This window comes from Ruditapes philippinarum, unplaced genomic scaffold, assembly GCF_026571515.1.
Source record: "Ruditapes philippinarum isolate M1 unplaced genomic scaffold, ASM2657151v2 ctg2842_1_1_1_1, whole genome shotgun sequence".
NCBI lineage: Eukaryota > Metazoa > Mollusca > Bivalvia > Venerida > Veneridae > Ruditapes > Ruditapes philippinarum.
This window is the reverse complement of record NW_026863484.1, coordinates 168,842-188,254: the sequence shown is the minus strand read 5'-3', so window position 1 is coordinate 188,254 and position 19,413 is coordinate 168,842. Positions and strand designations below refer to the sequence as shown.

Sequence of the window (19,413 nt, the reverse complement as noted above, 5' to 3'; positions counted from 1 at the left end):
AAAACTTAATCTCTATTACATATGGTTATTTGTAGTATATTATAATTATATACATATGTATATATACTGTCTAAAATGGATATAGACATAGGTGCCTATACCAGGAGATTATCCTGGGACAGACCCCGAGGTCTGGAAACTCCCTACAATGAATTGCTGATTATGACAGAGAGGTCGGGATAAGTAATTTATATTACTGTATAAAATATAGTCATAAGGGTCTATATTCCAGGAGATTACCTGTAGATTCACACAAGAATGTTTCAAATAGTTTTTCCTATATAGCTATTCATAAAGTAACTGAATATAAAGGACAGGGCTATGAATTATTGAAATTGTGTAGAGGGCCATATGTTAATGCTGCATTATAAATAGTTATTCTCTGGACGTAGTACAATGTAGTTTCTGAAATTTGTCATATTTAAGGTATAATTTACACGTGGCTTACATACAATTCAATATAATAAACATTGTCCCTGTACATTGAATATTATGATAAGAAAGTGATTGTCTAACTCTGCTGAATGAAGAAAGTCTTAAGTGTATCTCTGAGCCCAATTTTTAAGCATATGAAGGCATGAACCCATGTAAAACCACATGCTTGATGCAAGCTAGTTGAAGATCTACATCTATTTAACAAATGAAAAGGACTTGAAGGAGACGAATTGGTCATAAGAGTAAAACGATGTTCTTCTTTTAGTCCCCTACCGGTTTACCGGAGGGGACTTTAGGTTTACCCTCCGTCCGTCTGTCCGTTCGTCATTCCGTCCGTCCGTCTGTCCGTACAAACCAGAGCTACATATGGGGGTTTGGTCTATTGTTCTCATAACAATAGATGTCATTGATGTCATTCATTCCGTTTCTCTTGTGGGGTTATTTTCTGCATTGTGGAGTTAAAAAGAACAAAAGAAATAACAAAAGAAACCCCCATAATGTAGCTCTGGTAAGAATGTCCGTCCGTCAGTCCATCCGTCCACAAAACTAGATCCCGCGATAACGCAAAAAGTAATGAAAATATTTTTCTGAAACTTGATATATGGATAGATGGCGGTATGGAGATTATGCACATCTTTTTCTTTTCTTCCTATGTTGAAAATTTTAGTTGCTATGGCAACAAATAAACTGAAAATATGGCAAATTTTACACATAACCTTGATCCAGTGATAACGCAAAAAGTAATGAAAATATTTTTATGAAACTTGATATATGGATAGATGGCAGACTGGAGATTATGCACGTCTTTTTCTTTTCTTCCTATGTTGAAAATTCTGGTTGCTATGGCAACAAATAGACTGAAAATATGGCAAATTTTACACATAACCTGGATCCAGTGATAATGCAAAAAGTACTGAAAATATTTTTTATGAAACTTAAAATATGGTCAGATGGCAGACTGGAGATTATGCACATCCTTTTCCTTTCTTTCTATGTTGAAAATTCTGGTTACTATGGCAACAAATAGACTGAATTTCAAGATTATTGATTCTAGTTTTTACGTTTTATCACTATAAGTTCTTTATTTCTTAAGGTATTTTCTTCAAACTTTAAATATAAGTTTCTAGTCATCAACCACATCATATGTGACAAGGTTTACAACTCAACTTACAAATTTATCAGAATTTCCTCCCTTGATCTTAAAATTTTCATGAAAAAATATTGTTTTTTTAATAACTTCTTTTTTTCTGAATGTATCTACTTCAAACTTCATATATATGTTTCTTATTATCATTCAGCATTTGTGAGAAAGTTCAATACTCTAGCAAAACTATTTCCAGAATTATGCCCCTTTTGAACTTAGACTTTTTTCGAGAAATTGGTAATTTTTACTCCAACTGCTTCAATCATTATAGGATTTTCTTCTAACTCCCACATCATGATAATATGACAAGGTTTATAAATCTAGCATCCATATTTCCAGAATAATCTTCTCCTAAAACTTTGAATTTTTCTTATTTGTTCTTTTAACTTTCTTTTACTTCAAATTCAAAATAAACATTCATTATCAATACCTTCATTACTAATTGTTCTTTGTTACACTCACCTCATGTATGACGTCTTGCATCTTTATTTCAAGAGATATCTCCTTTTTAAGAATTTTGCTTTTAAAAAGGTTATATTTTAATCACAGGGATGTTTAGAAAAATAACTTTAGAGTGTCCTTCAGTCCGTCCGTCTGTCTGTACATAAAAACTGTTTCCTGTGATCACTTTTAAAGAACTTTTTCAACAAATTTACTTAAAATAGAAACATAAGTGAATGGCCAATGGCCCTTCAGAATGTTGCTGGGGTCCTATCCGGTAGGGGACTTATGGATTGCTTGCAATACTATGATAATTGCTTGTTAATTTTGGCTTACGGTCCATATCAACAATTAATAAATTTACAAGCATATACATTACAAACATGACATGATGTAGTTATAGAAACACCAATTCTATGTAAAAAGTTGTAAGCGTGGCATTTGGATATGTAGGTCCCTCTAGTGTAAGGGTTCAAGACACCATTTGCATGGCTTCAAGTGTTCACATTTGAGCAAAGGTGAGTCAAGATTTAGTAGCACAATTAATTTACGAGACTTTAATGGAGGGTTATACCCCATGTGATATACTATGATAAACACGCTAATAAAATGAATATGCAATCTAATAAGTGTTTACCTATGCTATTATACAACTTACTATGTGATTACTATTATTATTGCAGTCTGCTGATTTACATACATTGATAATTGTGTATAATAAATTTAATAATTATATTTCATTGTTTTATTTCAGGGTTGCATGCTTTGAAATTGATCTCTTAAAAAATCTCAATGTCCGCCTCATACTTGAAATATTTTTTATGGATTTACCAAGTGTACCTATCAATGAAGAAAAAGGGAAAAAGATCCCTAAAGAAACACAGTCCATTTCTTCATCATCACGATCTACTTCCTGTTCTTCTTCATGCTAATTGTATGGCATAACGTGTGGTATATCTCATATCAAAACCATTTCAAGTTTATTTACTAAATTTGGAAAACTTAGACATAAATGTGGTGTAAAATCTCTGAATACCATTTTTGCAGAAGTATTAAAAAACTGTCAAATTCTCATACAACAAGAATTTTATCGAGACAGAAAGATAATAGTGGTTATTATTTTTGCTATAATTAAGACAATTGTATGTGCATGTTACGTGTTTTCTTTTATTCTTGGTCTATTCTAACTACATGTATACAAGAGAGTATCTTAAGAGATTTTGTTTATGAAGATGAATTTATTTGGAATATTGTATGTTCTAGGATAGCACTGACTTACGGTTCACATTTCTACCGAATAACAGTATAATACTAAATATTTTACAATTTAAGTACAAATTTATGAACAAAAAATAGTTAATGCAACTTTCAGACAATGCTTTTGTGTTCTAAACAAATGAAGGTGAGCTATGTTTGGTGATTTATCATAAAGTGCAAAGAATGTTTGACTGGTTAATATTACTTTCTTTAAAATCAATCCATTTAAATAAGTGATCCATTGTATCACTTTATCTTTATAGTAAAATAATATTTTAATCCCTCTGACGTTTCTTTTTAATCAACAAAGTTACTAACCTTAATATATTACATTGAAACACGGATTTATATTACGTTATATTGCATTTATATAGGGTTAACTGGGAGTGTCCGATCCCTGTAATATAAATCTGTGGTTGAAATAAATCAAACATTTAAACTATTTATTTATTTTTCAACAATTACAAAGTTGTTTATCAGTAATAATGACATTGTTTTGACGTTTGTTATTGCGTAATAACTGTGAAATGAAAAATTAAATCAAATTTGATATTGATGTGTGTCGCAAAAATGCGGAATGAGGGGTGAAGTGTTTTACCGATTTTGGGGATAAATCTTCAAAGTCTTATTTGTTATATTATGAGTCAACATATTCATAAATTAAGTTTTGTTTTATTTTTTTGCATTTATATTTATTTTGTTTTACTTTTTTGCAGTTATTTCCTTTCAACTATGTAGATGAAATATGATTAGCCAGGAGAGTGCCAAGCATCTAAATTTGTAAAATATAGAGATACGGTATGAGACGGATTTTCTTATAGGTTTTTCTCATGTATTCTCGCGAGAAAATGTCACAGTCGCGTGATCCAATATGGTGACCTCAGGAATAATTTTGCAATGTTTATTTTAGAAATTTCAGTGTAATTTAGTGTAATTAACAATGTAAACTCTGATCATGGGTGGAAAAGATTCAAAATTATCGTATATTAGCCAGGAGGAGGCTTTAAAAAGAGGTATATAGTGACAAACTAATTGTACAAAGCTTTTTCTTGTAAATTCGTTAAAACTTCCTGAAAATTATCTTTTTTTTATTATCAAAATGATAAAAACGATCTTTCGAAAGTGTAACTGTACGTTTTTCATAATTTCGTTTCACAGTCATTAATAAAAATAAATATATATATCATTGCATTTATCAAACAATTCATAGAAGAAAATAGCCTTGCTGATATTTAAAAAAAAAAAAATAATTGCAATTTGAATCAAGTGTAAGTGTAACATACCCCAGATGATAAACAATACTAACACACTTTCTGATTTGGCTACTGCCCCCACACTCCTACTTTAATACATGCTTTTTTTCAAAGCTACAACACAATTCAGAATAGTACACTACTTCATTTACTTTAAAAACAGAATAAAAGCATAGTAACAAAATTGCATGCACACTTGGGTCTGCTAACCTAGTTTTTATAAGATTATAATATGAAAAGGCAAAGCCTCAAAGCGAGCTCGATTTTCTTTTACCTTATAAGCGTTCATTTTTATTTTACATTTTCCGTATTAATTTTGTCATTCGTTATTTTACACACTGCTTCTGTTTATTCTGGTTCCTCCTTTCTATTATGGTTCCCATATAAGTGCGCTGGACACCAGTCTACGCTTCCATTTTCAATCAGAGTACATCGGCTTGTATCGTTATCTTGTAATTCGAAAAGTTGCGATGTGTCAATACAGTACTTCGGACAAGTTTTCAAAACCATCACCTAGCAGGTACTCGCGTTACCGTAAAGCTCTCTTTGCTAGCAGGCCCTTTGGGCCCACTCGTCCAGCTTGCTAATAATATTTCTATCCAAGTAATAAATGGATTCTCAGCTCTCTCAGAAACGCATATTTGAGCGTATGTTAACTTTTTATGCACATTTTCTGCAGATGGACACTAGAAAAATCAGATCATCAGTCCCTTGTAGTTGTAAACACAAAAATCTGCGTGTCATTGTGTCTTTAAACTATGCAATATCTAGCTGCTACTGTGTAAGATTTAAGGCGGGCCTCTATGCTAGTCAACCGTTATGCGTCCACAGCCAATCAAAATGCCAGTTTTTCTGATAATCTAATTGATTGCAGCTAAAGTCGCCAGTGATTTTTCTCATTTAATTGGGAAGAGGCCTTATCCTCTTGATTTTGGGAAAACTTATCGCTAAAATTTTTGATTTGGGAAGTAAAAAAGCTGGTTTAAGTTAAGATTTTTGGGAAAACTGCATGATTTAAAAGAAAATTTCAATTGGGAAGAGGCCTTTTTTCGGAGTCTGTTATATAAGTAGGAAAATCACTGGTCGCATACATGTTGTTTTTAATTTTTCTCAAGCGACAAACACGGCATAGTCAATTAGTGATTTTATTGACCCTATGATAGAGCTGTCATCGATAGAGAGGATATCGATGTATCGTTGATATTTTTCTGTCGATCAATTATCGATACACATTTGTAAAAATCGATCATTTTTTTTCTATGAATAATGAAAATTCGACCAAAACATAAACAAAAGCAGGTGGCAATGTCTAACACCAAGCTGTTGTAACATAATGGACACATTTCATCGCAGTGATGACAAAAAATGGTTAGGAATAAGTCCCACAAAGGACATTTATAAACACAACATATTTGTATGAACAGAAAAATTATATTTTACTAGGAATGAACGTTAATTATATACAAGAATTAAGAACTATATACCGGTGTATCGCTGATATTTGTCATCCAATATTGATGTATCGTCAATATGCTTTACTATGAATCAATGACAGCTCTACCCTTTGAAGTCATAAATGTCAATTTGTAATATTTGACTGTTTGATGGGATACTTGTTGGAGACCTGTGCACCCACTTTTCACAGATGTATAGCTTATGCTACTCGAGTTTTATTTGCCATTAGTTAATTTAACAACGGATGGATTTACCGATATAAATATTGATTATAAGATCGTAAACATGCAAATTGTTGTAGAAATATTAAATGGACAATTTCGGATCGCCCATATTCAATTTATTCAAAAGTAAAGAAAAGTTTACGATGACATAATAACATATCTGCCGAAGATATAGTTTACAATACAAATTTAAAATTAATTGCTTATACGTGTATGTGTTCAGAGAGCTGTCATTGAATAAATTTTTGATCAAGATATCTATCAAAATATTTATTCTAATGATTTTTTGAAGAACTGAAAGATGTTTTCTGATTGTAACTGATTTTGAATCAATTCAAACTAGCAACAGTTATACCGATAAATTTGTTAAAAATTGATTCCGTGCTAAAAATGACAGTTGAAATTAGGTTGTAACGGTTTGACAGTAGGAAAAAACAGTTACTTAAATGGTCAACCCATCAACGGTTAATTAGTAAGGCTAATGAAATTATTGTTCAATTTGCATTGACTTTTTCAATTAAAAATATACATCAAACATTAATTATAAAATAATGTTCATCACACATTTATATCATGGTGATTTACAAGTTTCTTTGAGGAATATTTTTGACACATCTTTTTAAAAGCACTCCACTAAGTTTTTTTAACATGACAGAATTGGAAATATTTTTCTGAGATTTTTGTACTATTTAATGTAGATCTGGACAAATAACTTGTGTGCACATTTTTCCCACTCCCCATTTTTCCAAAATCTTCATTTTCATTGAGTAAAATGACCCAAAAATGAAAAGCATTGTAATGCTTTTCACCCAAACCAGACTAAGAAGCACACAAAAAATCCATTTTCAATTTAATTCTGGGCATATTTTTTTATTACTCTTTTCAGATTTTTCCATTTAAAGTGCTTCACATAATGTAAGAATTTCAGATTTTATATTTTAGGCTTTTTGACCTCAGTGCAGCTCCTTTAAAACTACTTAATCAGAAGGTCCTTTGTTTTACATAATAGTACAACAGTCCAAACATCAGCAAAATAAATTATGGATGTTTCGACAGCCTGTCATTTTGTCAAACTGTCAGAATGTTCAATTTTAAATGGGTAGTTGCAGTTTTTGTTAACATTTTTTTATAACTACTTTATTATTAAATTGAAAAATTACAATGCTCAGAATCATTGTAAACCTACTGGAAAAACATGTAGTTTTCAAACTTGTGTATTGTTAACTTAGAATCATTTTATGCTTTTCAGATGTAATTCATTAGTAATAAGTAACAGAAGTTTGTATTTATTTTGCAATAGCAATCAGTGCCAATCATTTAGGTAATGGTACAATATTTACTCAAGAAAGTAACCAGGGAAAACTAAGAAAGTAAAATGAAGTCTTAATTTTGAAACTTATAAATGTACATTTTAGATGAAATGCGCAGGTCAATTATGAATTTGGTCATGGTTCGATGATTTTTGGCAGAGGTACATGTATGCCCCTTTCACTTTGAAAATAATATGAATTTATTTTCTGTTTCCGTTCATTATCCCTCCAACTGTATTACACATTCAACTCAAATTCAAATACGGATATGATATAAGAATACACTGGTCAAGTTCGAATTTGGTCATTGTTTGATGATAGCTGACAGAGGTACATGTATGCCTCTTGAACTTTGAGAAAAATCAGAAAATTTTTGTTTCCTTCATTATCTCACCAATGGTTGTACACTTTCAACTCAAATTTGACATATAGACTGATACATCTTAGGAATAAGCAGAACAAGATTGAATTTGGTCGTGGTGCAATGATTTTGGACAAAGTTATCTCTCTTGAAAGTTGGAAAAGTTTGAATTTTCAGTTTCAGCACTCATACTTTTGTGGAAATGTATGTAGTCATTATTTTGGCTACAAATATGCAATAAGCAATTTTCAAAAGATTAACACTGAATAGTGTCAGTGCCTAGTACTTTGTATAAAAATGGATTGTGTTAACATTGAATAGTTTTAAGGGCCTTGAACTTTAAACGAAAAAAATAGTTTGTGCAAACAAATTTGGAACTAAATATTATAACATATGAAATTTTGGCTGCATGCGGGGTCATCCGTGGCGTGACAACACATTTCTGGTTTTAATATGAAGTGCAGAAATTAAATCAACTCTCAGTACTTCCCTTGTAGAATTAGAATTTAACCACTTTGCAGAAGGAAATACTTCATCCTTACCTAGATTAATGGCTAAAATTCTCAGACCAGACAAAACAATATGTTATTATAAGTTAGTGAATATATATAATAAGATATTTATTAATTTTCATGAACTTTTTGAGGAAGGTCTTGATAAATAATGAGTGTTTAAAATTTCAGATAATTTAAATCTTTCATTATTTCAGTGAAAAATGACCAAAAATAGAAAAGTGTTTAAAAGCTTTTAGTCCAAAACGGATTAAATAAGAGTTTTACAAAAATTTGTTTTCCATTTCATTTTGAGTATATTTCTTTATTAATTTTTGAATGTCTTTCCATTTGAAGCCCCAGTTGATCTAAATAAAATTAAATCTGAATTAAAATGTATGAAAGAAAAATAAATTCAGATTTTATGTTTATATTTGTGGACCTCAGTGGATTTCCTTTAATTTATTGTCTAAAAATCTTGATAAATTCTTCAAGATTTTCTGACTTTGTTTCAGTGACAGATGCTGAGTTGAAGAGACTTAAAGATGCATTTAAGAGAGTTTCTACCCTTAGTGGATTTATGACAGAGACTGTGTTTATGAGGGAAGTTCTATGGGATGGAGTACCAACAAAGATTGCCCAGGTGTGATATTTATAATGATATATACCTGATATAAGTTGTTACAAGTTTTCTGTTTCTGTTTGATCCGCACCTACATTAAGTCTTGACAATCATGACATACATAGAGGATATTGAATGAGTGTCAGTTTAATACTGAATTTATTTAACGAGTTGAATAAAATGATATTATGTAAACCTCTGGCGAGCATAATATTATTTAATTTGACGAGTTCAATAAATTCAGTAATGAACTTACACGAATTTAATATTCTATTATCACATAACAAAAATAACGACCGTTTGAAGTGAAAAAAGCCATTTTTATTGACGCGCCTATAACTCTAATATTTTAACGCTATGTTTGTATAACGCAAATGACGTCACATCAAAATATATATATGCAGCGCAGTGCAATACCATTTTTACGGAGTCGCAAAATCGGCACGGGTATGTGATGAAGTATTTTTGACAAGGGTTTCTTTATTAAACTCTTGAATTTAAACTCTATTTGAGATCCCTGATCTTGAGTCATTATGCTTTAAAATGATTTTTATTTTGGATGCATGAATAGTTTTAAATGGTGTAAAGCAATATTTGGCTGTTTTTCCTGGCTGTAGAATAATTGTTTGCACCTTTATACATGTACATGTATAAGAACCATACTGAAGAACCGAAATGGTAAAAATAATATTTGTAAATTTCCAAATAACCAAGTGATGGATGTGAAAACTCATCATTGAAGATATTGATTGCAATTTTTGAAATAATATGTAATTTTGTGTTTTTAGTTGCTTTTTAAAGCATTTGGAGGGAACTCCAAGGGATTGTCATTTAAGGAGTTGCTTGCTGGAATGGTTGTCCTTACAAAGGGCACAAAAGAAGAGAAAATCAAATGTAAGTATGAATTATATACATTATAAATAGATCTATACTGCCTTTTGAACCCAAGCCCAATTACCCTTAACCCATCATTAATCTATCATCTTGATTAGGTATGCAAGGTATTAATTATAAAAGTATATAAATGTTTTTATGGAGAACTGATTTTTTTAGCTGTTAACTGGTCCTCTTTCTTATTCAATGAAATATCTGTTAATAAAACTCATTTTACTTAATTTTTGGAGAAATATTCTTCAGCAAAACAGATGTACCTTAGTTGGATAATAGTGTAAAATATGTGATCAGATAAGGACAATATGACAATATTACTAATACCAAAAAAGCTCAGTAAAGAGCCAGGCCAGTCACATCTGTGCAGTCTGACCAGGCTCTAAACTGTTGGTAGCTCGGGTTTGAGTCAAATGAACTGTCTCAAAGTCAAAGGAATGCAAACCATTACTCAAATCCAAACAGGTTAAAGGCTTAGCTAGATAAAAAATACTATTAATTAAACAATGAAACAATAGGAGATAACCTGTTACTGCACTAAGATGACAGTGAATGCCATTATGTAAATATTCAACACTTATGGGAACCTTTTAAAAAGTATTGTTTATTCTTATTTTGAAAAAAAAAATCTATTGTTGAAGAAAATTGAAATATTTTACTTATTTTTATGCAAAATTGTTGCAATAATTATTTTAAACTTGTACATTGTATTATACATTGTAAGTTTTATATAATAAAAGTTTTTTAGCTCACACCAATATTTCTATATACATGTACAAATTTGCTATTTAACATTATGGTTGTATGTCATGGATATTTACCCAATTGAGTTTTTTAAAATCCATGGGGTCAAGGTCACTGACACTCACATTATTATAACATTATTTTCCTGCTAGCATTATTATCAACTCATTATTGACATCTTTCCCAAGGGTGTCAGTGGCCGAATGGTTAAGGTCGTTGATTTCAAACCACTTGCCCCTTACTCCTGTGGGTTTGAAACCCACCAGGGACTTATGATTCTTTCAGGTGAAGAAGTTATCCAGCTAGCTTACAGAACATCAGTGGTTCTACTCAGGTGCCTGTTTGTGCAGCCTTAAATAATATATGGAGGGGCATCTGAGGTCCTACTCCACCAGTTAAGCTACAACCTTTACAGTGTAGGTGCAACGTTAAACCCAACTTTCGCTACGCATTTGACTATGATTTATTTGTTTTAATCAGCATTGAGTATTAAGGGGTCACTGCAGTAACCAATATTCTTGTTATTATCAACTCAACCTAATTGTTAAAGTTGACACATAATTTTGATATCTAGATAAAAAGACAGGTGTTGAATAACAAGAAAAACATACATGATATGAAAGTAAAACCTTATGAGGGACAGTTGACTTCCCTACTTATTGTAAAATAGACTTGCCTTTCTTTGAATTTAGAACTATCCGTTATCTGTACATCTTTAAACTATGTTCTGGTTTAGATTAAACATATTTATTTAAGCTCGAATGCGAAACAAGTTCTTGCAACTTATATTCATCACTTTCCAGTCCACTTCCTGCAACCAACCAGTACTGGTGTCATTTGAAGAAACATGGTCGTGACGCAATTAGGGCTCGAACCCATGATCTTTTTTTTTGACCAGGCTCTGCTTTCAACCCTTTTGTGTGAATTTTTGTAATGGACTTGCCCAATTTGAATTTGGAACAGTCCATTCAAAGTAAAAAGAAATTTAGATATCAGAATATAAAAGTTTAACTACAAACTGTATAGAGTCTGGTCGTGCAAGCTGGCTTGGTTCTATTATGTATAATGGTGGCTTAAGCTAATCATTTCAATGCCATCATATTAATGGTTTAATATTTTGATATTCATATTTATTGAAATTTCTTCAGCTTTAGTACTGAATTGCTGCAATTATTATTGAAAAAAAAAATAGCAGCAATACTACAATGTTCTTTACAATTGCTGCAAAAACTGTCAATGATAAATCTACAAATAGATTCTGATACCTATTTCTGTTTTGTTGTTTGTATAATTAATGTTTACAATTTGCACTGTGGTTACTTGTTGTTTGAACAATTTTGAATTATTAATTTGTTCATGATACAGTGGGATGACTGATGTACATGTAATTGAAATCCCAAATTTAAAGGCAAGGCAAGTCTCACCAAGCTTATTACAAAAAATCCAGGCTAATGCAGTGTGAAGAAGTCTCACAGTTTACCTGATTAGTGTGTGTGAAATACATAGTTGACATTTGAAAAACAAATTAATCAGCTATTTAGTGGCAAATATAGAGTCGGCTATTGATTAAACAGCAGGCATAAGGCTCGGAAATAGCTCTACAACTCATCCCTGTCCGTACTGAATCCAATAGTCAATATTCACAGTAGATGAACTTTGCTGCCATTAATTAATATGGTAATCTGTTGATAATGTGACTGATCAAAGTTATAAGTCTGTGCACAGAGATTGTGATGTCAGTATTCGTACAGGAAAAAATGGGTAAAACCCATCTCGATTTTTTAATTGCCAGTATTCGGTGTCAGGTTTTCAGGGCTTATGCAGAGGTAGTTGAGGTGTGTGTCCAGAAAGGCAAAAAGTGGTCACAGTTTTATTTTTCCTTCATTTCTATATGGTTACCACTTTTATTAAGTAGTCTTATTTTAACAATGCAAAATATCACTTAAGAATAGCAAAGTTGGGGCGTCAGGACTCTAAAGTTGAGGGTCCTTTGTGATTTCCTTCAAGTCCTGACCACAAGCCTCAGTTGTCTGTGTTGTTTAAAGTTAACTGTTATATAATATACATGTATTGACAAATGTCAAGGCCATTCATAATGATTTGTACCATTTTCCCTCGCTACATGTACCGGTATATGGTAATTCATGAGTAGAAGTTGTTATTTTATTGTGGAATAGAAACTGGTACTTGTGGAAAGGATTTAAAGAACATTCTGTCACTTTAGCTGTGAAAATACTGAATGTACTATTTGATGTCTTACAAAAAGAAATTAAATCAATTATATTTCCAAGATACTTGATTGTCTTAGGTTTTACCACTGTACATTTTGCAAGCGCACTTTTCCGCAACATTTAATTGCAGCACAAATGTGAAATTAGCATTTTGTCTGTCTGCAAATTCCAATAGGGATTAGAAAACAGGGTTAATAGTCTGTGAGGAAGGTATTTGTAATCCTTAGTGCAGCATGTTTTCATCACAATGGTTTAGCAGAAGATAATGCCTTCTGTGTTATTAATTCTTCACTTCTGATTAATGTGGAGAAATTGTTGGTTTCATGCTGAGATCATAATTATACTGGAAAATACTCTTTGAACATTCCCAGCAATGAAAATTTAAGGAATGGAATCTGTCTAAATGCAAGTTTTCTATTTGCAAATTTTTGTTAATTAATCAAGAAAAGAAATGTATTTTACTATACAAGCTGACAACATTCCCGGGCTCCTATGGCAAGAAATTGATCCTGAAATGAATTCGGCTTTTATCATATATGATAATGTGAAGGAGAAGTGCATTATGTATTTAGATATTTTCTGAAAAACAGAAAATATCAAGTCAAACTAGCAAAGTATGTATAGTGACTACATGGCAAGAACTTTTTCTGTGAAAAGAAGCCATTGTGGATATCAACAACAATGGGTCAACTTTACCATATTACTCTATTACAAGACAGGGTTGTGTTTGTTCAATTCAGACATGTTTTTATCTTCTTCATAATTATATTTACTCCAGAATTAGGAATAAGTTTGGTTTTTCCTCTCAAATTATAGGGTACAAACATTTACATTTCCAGCTTTCAAAATAAGTGCCGGTTGAATGATAAATTGTAAACAGTAGTGCACCATGAAGCTATAAGCAGATTAATCATTATGAAAGTCCATGTAAAAAATGTTACATTCAGTCATATGTGTGGCCTGTCTAGTGGATGAGAAGATAAGGTAAATTGACAATGCCAAACAAACTTAAAATATATTCAAAAATGTACAATGATTATGACATTTTGCAATATATATATTTATTATTGTAAAAGTACAAAGGTGCTCTTTAGAAAATGTGCATGATAATAATATGATTAAATTGCATGACTAATACTGGAGTAAAATTTCCTTCCAATTAATATTTAAAAGAGCTGCGCCATGGCAAAACCAACATTATGCATTTAAATTATTACGCAATTACATGCATAACCTTCAGAATTTTTCTTAATTTGATGATTGATCATTCAAATTTTGAGCATGTTCAAGTATTATTACTGTTTGATTTTTCAAAAATATTTTTTTCTGTTGAATTTATTAAATTAATTTTACAACTAGCCACTGCCAGTATTAATATATTAGCAATTAAAGGGACCTTGCCTGATGATTTTAAGATCTTTTTATCGGAGTAATAGGATTATAATTGTATGAAAACTGGCAACCCGGGAAAATGGTCATTTGCAAATGCTGCCTTATAAGCTCAGGATTTATGTTTTATATATTAAAATCCCTCTAACTTTGAATGGACTATTCCAAATATAGGCTAGCATGGCTATACTGGTGGCAAAGGCCAGTCACTTTAATGTGGTTCCAGCAGATTAAACTTTAGAGAAAAAAAAGAAAGAAATAAAGGTGGAATTTGTTTATGAGAAAACTTTTTAGACCCTTATAGCACCTAAAAAGTCTTAGAGCTGAACTGTGACCTTGGCTACAATGTTTATAACCCCTGAATCTGAAATGGTTTCAGTGAGTCGAGTCTGGGATTATAATTTTTATCATCATGTCACATTAATATTTTTGCATTTGATAAAAAGGTCACTTTAATTTATATCATGATATTGACTGTAAGTTTGATAGTAACTATGATGGATTTAGTAACTTGGTTATAATATGACATACATGTATTAGTATACAAACTATGGTCACACTATAAGTGTATTATACTATACAATCCATGGTCCGTCTGTAATTAAATTCTGATTGGTTGATTTTAGATGTTAAATCTTTAATGTAGGTCTGGGTAAAATTTCAGATCATTAATTTTGCTCTTTCCATTTTCCAGATTACCATATAAGTACTTTTTTCTGCAGGAACTTTATTTCTGCGGTTCATTATATAACGACACCGCAGATTTAAAAACCGCAGAAAATTCAGTTTTTCCCTATTGTAACGGTATGTTGGAATATGTCAACTCTGGTATTGTATAAATACATAACCATGTACCGTTATCACCCTTTGTAGATGGGAAATTTTCTTTATGCATCAGTCGTGAATTTATTATTAGAAAAAAATTGTTACTTTGCTTGTTCTTTTTTATTCCAAATAAATATCATGTTTGTATAATTTTCGCTCACCCTAAGCTTGATTTCTTTTTTGTAAAATAAAACTGTTCAGGTTTGATGGATGCAATAAACATAATATTATCCTTTTGTATTAATGTACACTATGTGTGATTTTGCCGTTGATTATTTTTCACACTTCATATTTTTACACATACAGTATTAAAATTGTTGTCATGGCACGTTTTTTATTTTTGTTTATTAACGTGTATATATAGATACAATATGATTATGACAAAAGACATTATCTGTTGTCTGCAGGTTATCCGGAAGTTATGTACCTGTTACGTCAACAAATCTTGAAATGTTGTTTGTTTTTATCGGTTAATTTTGTAAAAATATCTTAATTAAAACGCAGAAATGAAAAGCATCAATGCGAGAATGATGACACCACAGAAATAAGAAACGCAGAAATTTAAAACCCCTTATTTTAACAAAAATCGCCGAATATTAAGCCCGCAGAAATAAGTACTTATATGGTAATTGTGAAAAATGACGCAAAAATCAGCTTAGAATAGCACAAAAATACGATTTTAAATTTAATACTTGAGTATTCTTATTTCTTAATTACTTTTGCATACATTTCTGTTTCTAAGTGCCCCACCAGATTTATGTAAGAAATTTAAATTTTATGTTTTTATGCTTCTGGACCTTGGTGGAGTTCCTTAAAGTATACGAGGGGTTATCCAAAAATTAGTGGACTTTTTAAATATCTCATGAACGTCAACGTCTATTGTAATGAAATTTTATCAGCATACATTGTGGAATATTATCAACACATTTTGAAAGGAACAGTTAATTGTGTCGATAAATAGTGATTTTATATTGCTTTTAAATAACCACATACACGGCACCCGGCGCACGGTAGAAAAACGCAGTAAGTCATCGTATATTTGTTGCTAAAAAACTAAAAAATTAACGTAGAAAACTCGCTGAACATCGCATGTTTCTTCTATGATGTCATTTAAGTAATTCTTTAAAATAATGGACGTCATTTCCGTTTATTTTTGTTGATATCGCTAGAAACGTCAGACTCCTTTATTGTTTACAACGGGAAAATGACGGACACGCGGTAATTAGAAAATTTGCGAGATCATATAACGATCATAAATTTTTGTTGTAATTTAGGGATGACACCTACAAAAACATTTGATAAAAATCAGCAGACGAACAGAGAAAAGAAAATTTCACGATCAGTAGTGTTAAAGTGGCATAAGAAATTTAGTGATGAACATTACTTTGAGAAGCAGTAACCGTCATTGACTGTGTAACGTTGTGACACAAGTTGTACGTTAATATTATGACATTGACGTCAATAACTTTTTGGAGTGCGCCGCTGTCGACGACATGTGTTTATGTAAAATTAAATATTGTTGTAATATAAGAAGCTACTAACATGATTTTTTTCTGTGTTTATTTGTTATTTATTCTTCTAAGCAGTGTAGGAATTTCAAAATAATATCTCATATATATTTTACGCAACAAAGAAAGTCCACAAATTTTTGGATAACCCCTCGTACTTTCAGAATATGATTCATTATTATGTACATAGCAACAATTTTATCACACTGTAGCGGATAGAGCTGATGCAAAGTCATTACTGTTGTAATTGATTTACAATAGATAATATTAGATAAAGAGGACATTGTTATTATGGAGAATAACACTGTGTCAATGTATTATGATCCTTTTGTTTACTTATTGCTCTTTGGAACAATTTAGCTACATTGATTTGAATAAGGATAACCTTTCAGAAGAGTACTGTTACATGATATATCATCAGATCTGGTTGCAAACCACTGGCACTGGTGGAATTTCTATTTTAATTTACATATAATACTGCAACAAATAGTCTTGTTGTGACTTTCTAACTTAACTGACATAGACTTTCACAATTTGTTCAAAATTAGCAATTATGGGTTGAAATTGTTTTGACAGACCTGACCACCCTATAGGCATGCTTGAGGCTGTGACCTAATATTTGTGTTTTTATATCCCATTTCATAGTTAACAGCGGTCTCATATGTCGTCAAAATACTTGTAGAGCTTAAACTTTAAGCCTGGTAGATTGACATGGCAGTACAGGCTGACCTAAATCTGTGTCATGATAGCTACAGGTATCCAAAGGATGAAATAACTGACTGAAAAAATTACAGTCTGGCACTAAACCAAACCTCAATTACTAGCTTGACGAACTTTGTTGCAAAATTCATGTCAATTATTGATGAAGTAATTATCGTAAGCAAATAAGAAATAATTTGTGTTTTTCAGAGATTGAAATCTAGAATATTCAAAGTATAGTCTTTTTTGTTGAAATAAAATTAGCAGTTTCCGACTTAGACTTTACTACCTGGGCGTGTAAGGTTAGGTTATTTTTAGATTTTTGCCATCTATAATGTCATGACGATTCTCCGGGGATGTAAACCGACAGCTAAGCAGAAATCTCCTCTGTTATAAATACCAGTTGTCTGTATTTGGTTATTTCATTTTATGCTTAGTAACATTCAGTTATTTGATTTTATGCTGACTTGGGGAAAAATATATAAGAGCAATTGATTAATTTTAATAGAGAATGTTACTAACTGACTTAATGTGAATAAAAATTTATTAATTGCTGTTGTTGTTATAAGGTGGTGTTGTTTTTTTATTTTTTCATTTAAAGTGATATGACAATATGTCAGAAAACTATAAAAATATATTCTAGGTACAATGATTTTATTTATGTCACACTGAAGCAGTAAATGTCAAATGGTTACTTTTCCAGCTCTGTATCTGTGGATAGAAAACCGAAGACCTTTCCATTTATTATTTCATGCATGGGCCTAGCTGCCTATACGCATGCATGACCTTGAAAGTACACAGGAACCTTAGGGTGCAGCTTACGTGTACAGTACTAGCATGTCGGTATTAAAAATGATTGATTTTATTGAAAGTAATAAAAATTGTCAGATTTAAAAAATGTCTGTTTATTTTAACGCTATTCTGTCCATAATGATTAATAATTGTCACTTCAGCGTCTTCTGACGTTCCAATTTCCAAGTCTGTTCGAATCTTCCCCCATAATGCTTTGCTCTTTTCGTCTGCATTTTGGCCTTTAGCCGCCTCTAAATGACAACCCGGAGCATATAGTATTATGATTGACTTTGGCTGGTTAAAAAAAGAAAACTATTCTATTTCTATCCTTTAAGGAAACGTAGGTGCAATATTTTATTTTTGGAGAACAAATTAATTTTAGTCTTCCCTAAAGCCTAAAGAAACACTTCATAATTCTCAAAATATAAAGTTGATTACACAAATTCAGCGAAGTTGTTAAAGACAGGATCCTGAAACTTGATATTCAGAATGAAACTTCTTTGTGAAAGCTTTCCGAGACACATTGTTTGTTATTGCTTGTTGCTATTGCAGAATTCATTTATTGCAACAGAACATCAAAAAGTAATATGTTGGACTTTAGGTAGATCAGCAAATTTGTTTGAATCGATAGTAAAAAAATGATATATTTGCATAATTGTCCTATATTTAATCTTAAATGTTGTCAAGTTGGAGTCTTGTTATTAAAGCCGGAAGGATATTTTGTAATCAAAATGTTAATTTCTCTAGAGTAGGTTTTTCGGGAGGATCGGAAATGAGTGCATGACAAATTATTTTATAATCCTTGAGAGAGCAGCATTTTTCTGTAAGGTCTGTGATTAATTTGCTCCTTGATTTAACTGGCTTAATTTCTATAATGGACTTGTCTAACTTCTATTTTTGGAATGGTCCATTTTCAGACAAGATGAAAATTTGAAGTTATTAGAGCCAGCGGTCAGACTGCATAAAAGCTTATCATTTTCTGATCCAGCTAGATATATTTTGCTTAAGTTCAACCAATTTACTTAGCATTGTCCTGGTAGCTCAATAAATAGTTTTGAACTATGAATGGGACAATTTGGGTTTGATTCCCACACGGTGCCGCGGTGCAGTCACCTTTTGTTATGATTGATCATGAAATCCTTTCTATGGTCATTTGCACTGTACCAGTCTGCTCTGGCATGTATAAACGTTATTAGTTCCTTGTGAAAGTGAAGGCAAGTAGTACTGGTAAACTGCTTGACAGCCTGCCCAGGAATGATGCGGTGGCTCAACTGTGCTCTGGTGAATTCAGTGTGGATTACTTCTGTGATACGGAGTGAAAACTATCATGAACACCACCTCCGA

General features: G+C 31.5%; 1 protein-coding gene across 1 annotated transcript in view; it reads left to right on the top strand.

Moving 5' to 3' along the window:
• Positions 1-4,125: 4,125 nt before the first annotated feature.
• LOC132722192 (ubiquitin carboxyl-terminal hydrolase 32-like) overlaps positions 4,126-19,413 on the top strand; it is a 59,920-nt gene continuing 44,632 nt past the window's right edge. Inside the window, exons 1-3 of the mRNA XM_060706641.1 lie at positions 4,126-4,290; positions 8,887-9,014; positions 9,782-9,887. Coding sequence (XP_060562624.1) covers positions 4,233-4,290; positions 8,887-9,014; positions 9,782-9,887 — 292 coding nt within the window. The 5' untranslated portion in view covers positions 4,126-4,232. The remainder of the gene's footprint in view (positions 4,291-8,886; positions 9,015-9,781; positions 9,888-19,413) is intronic.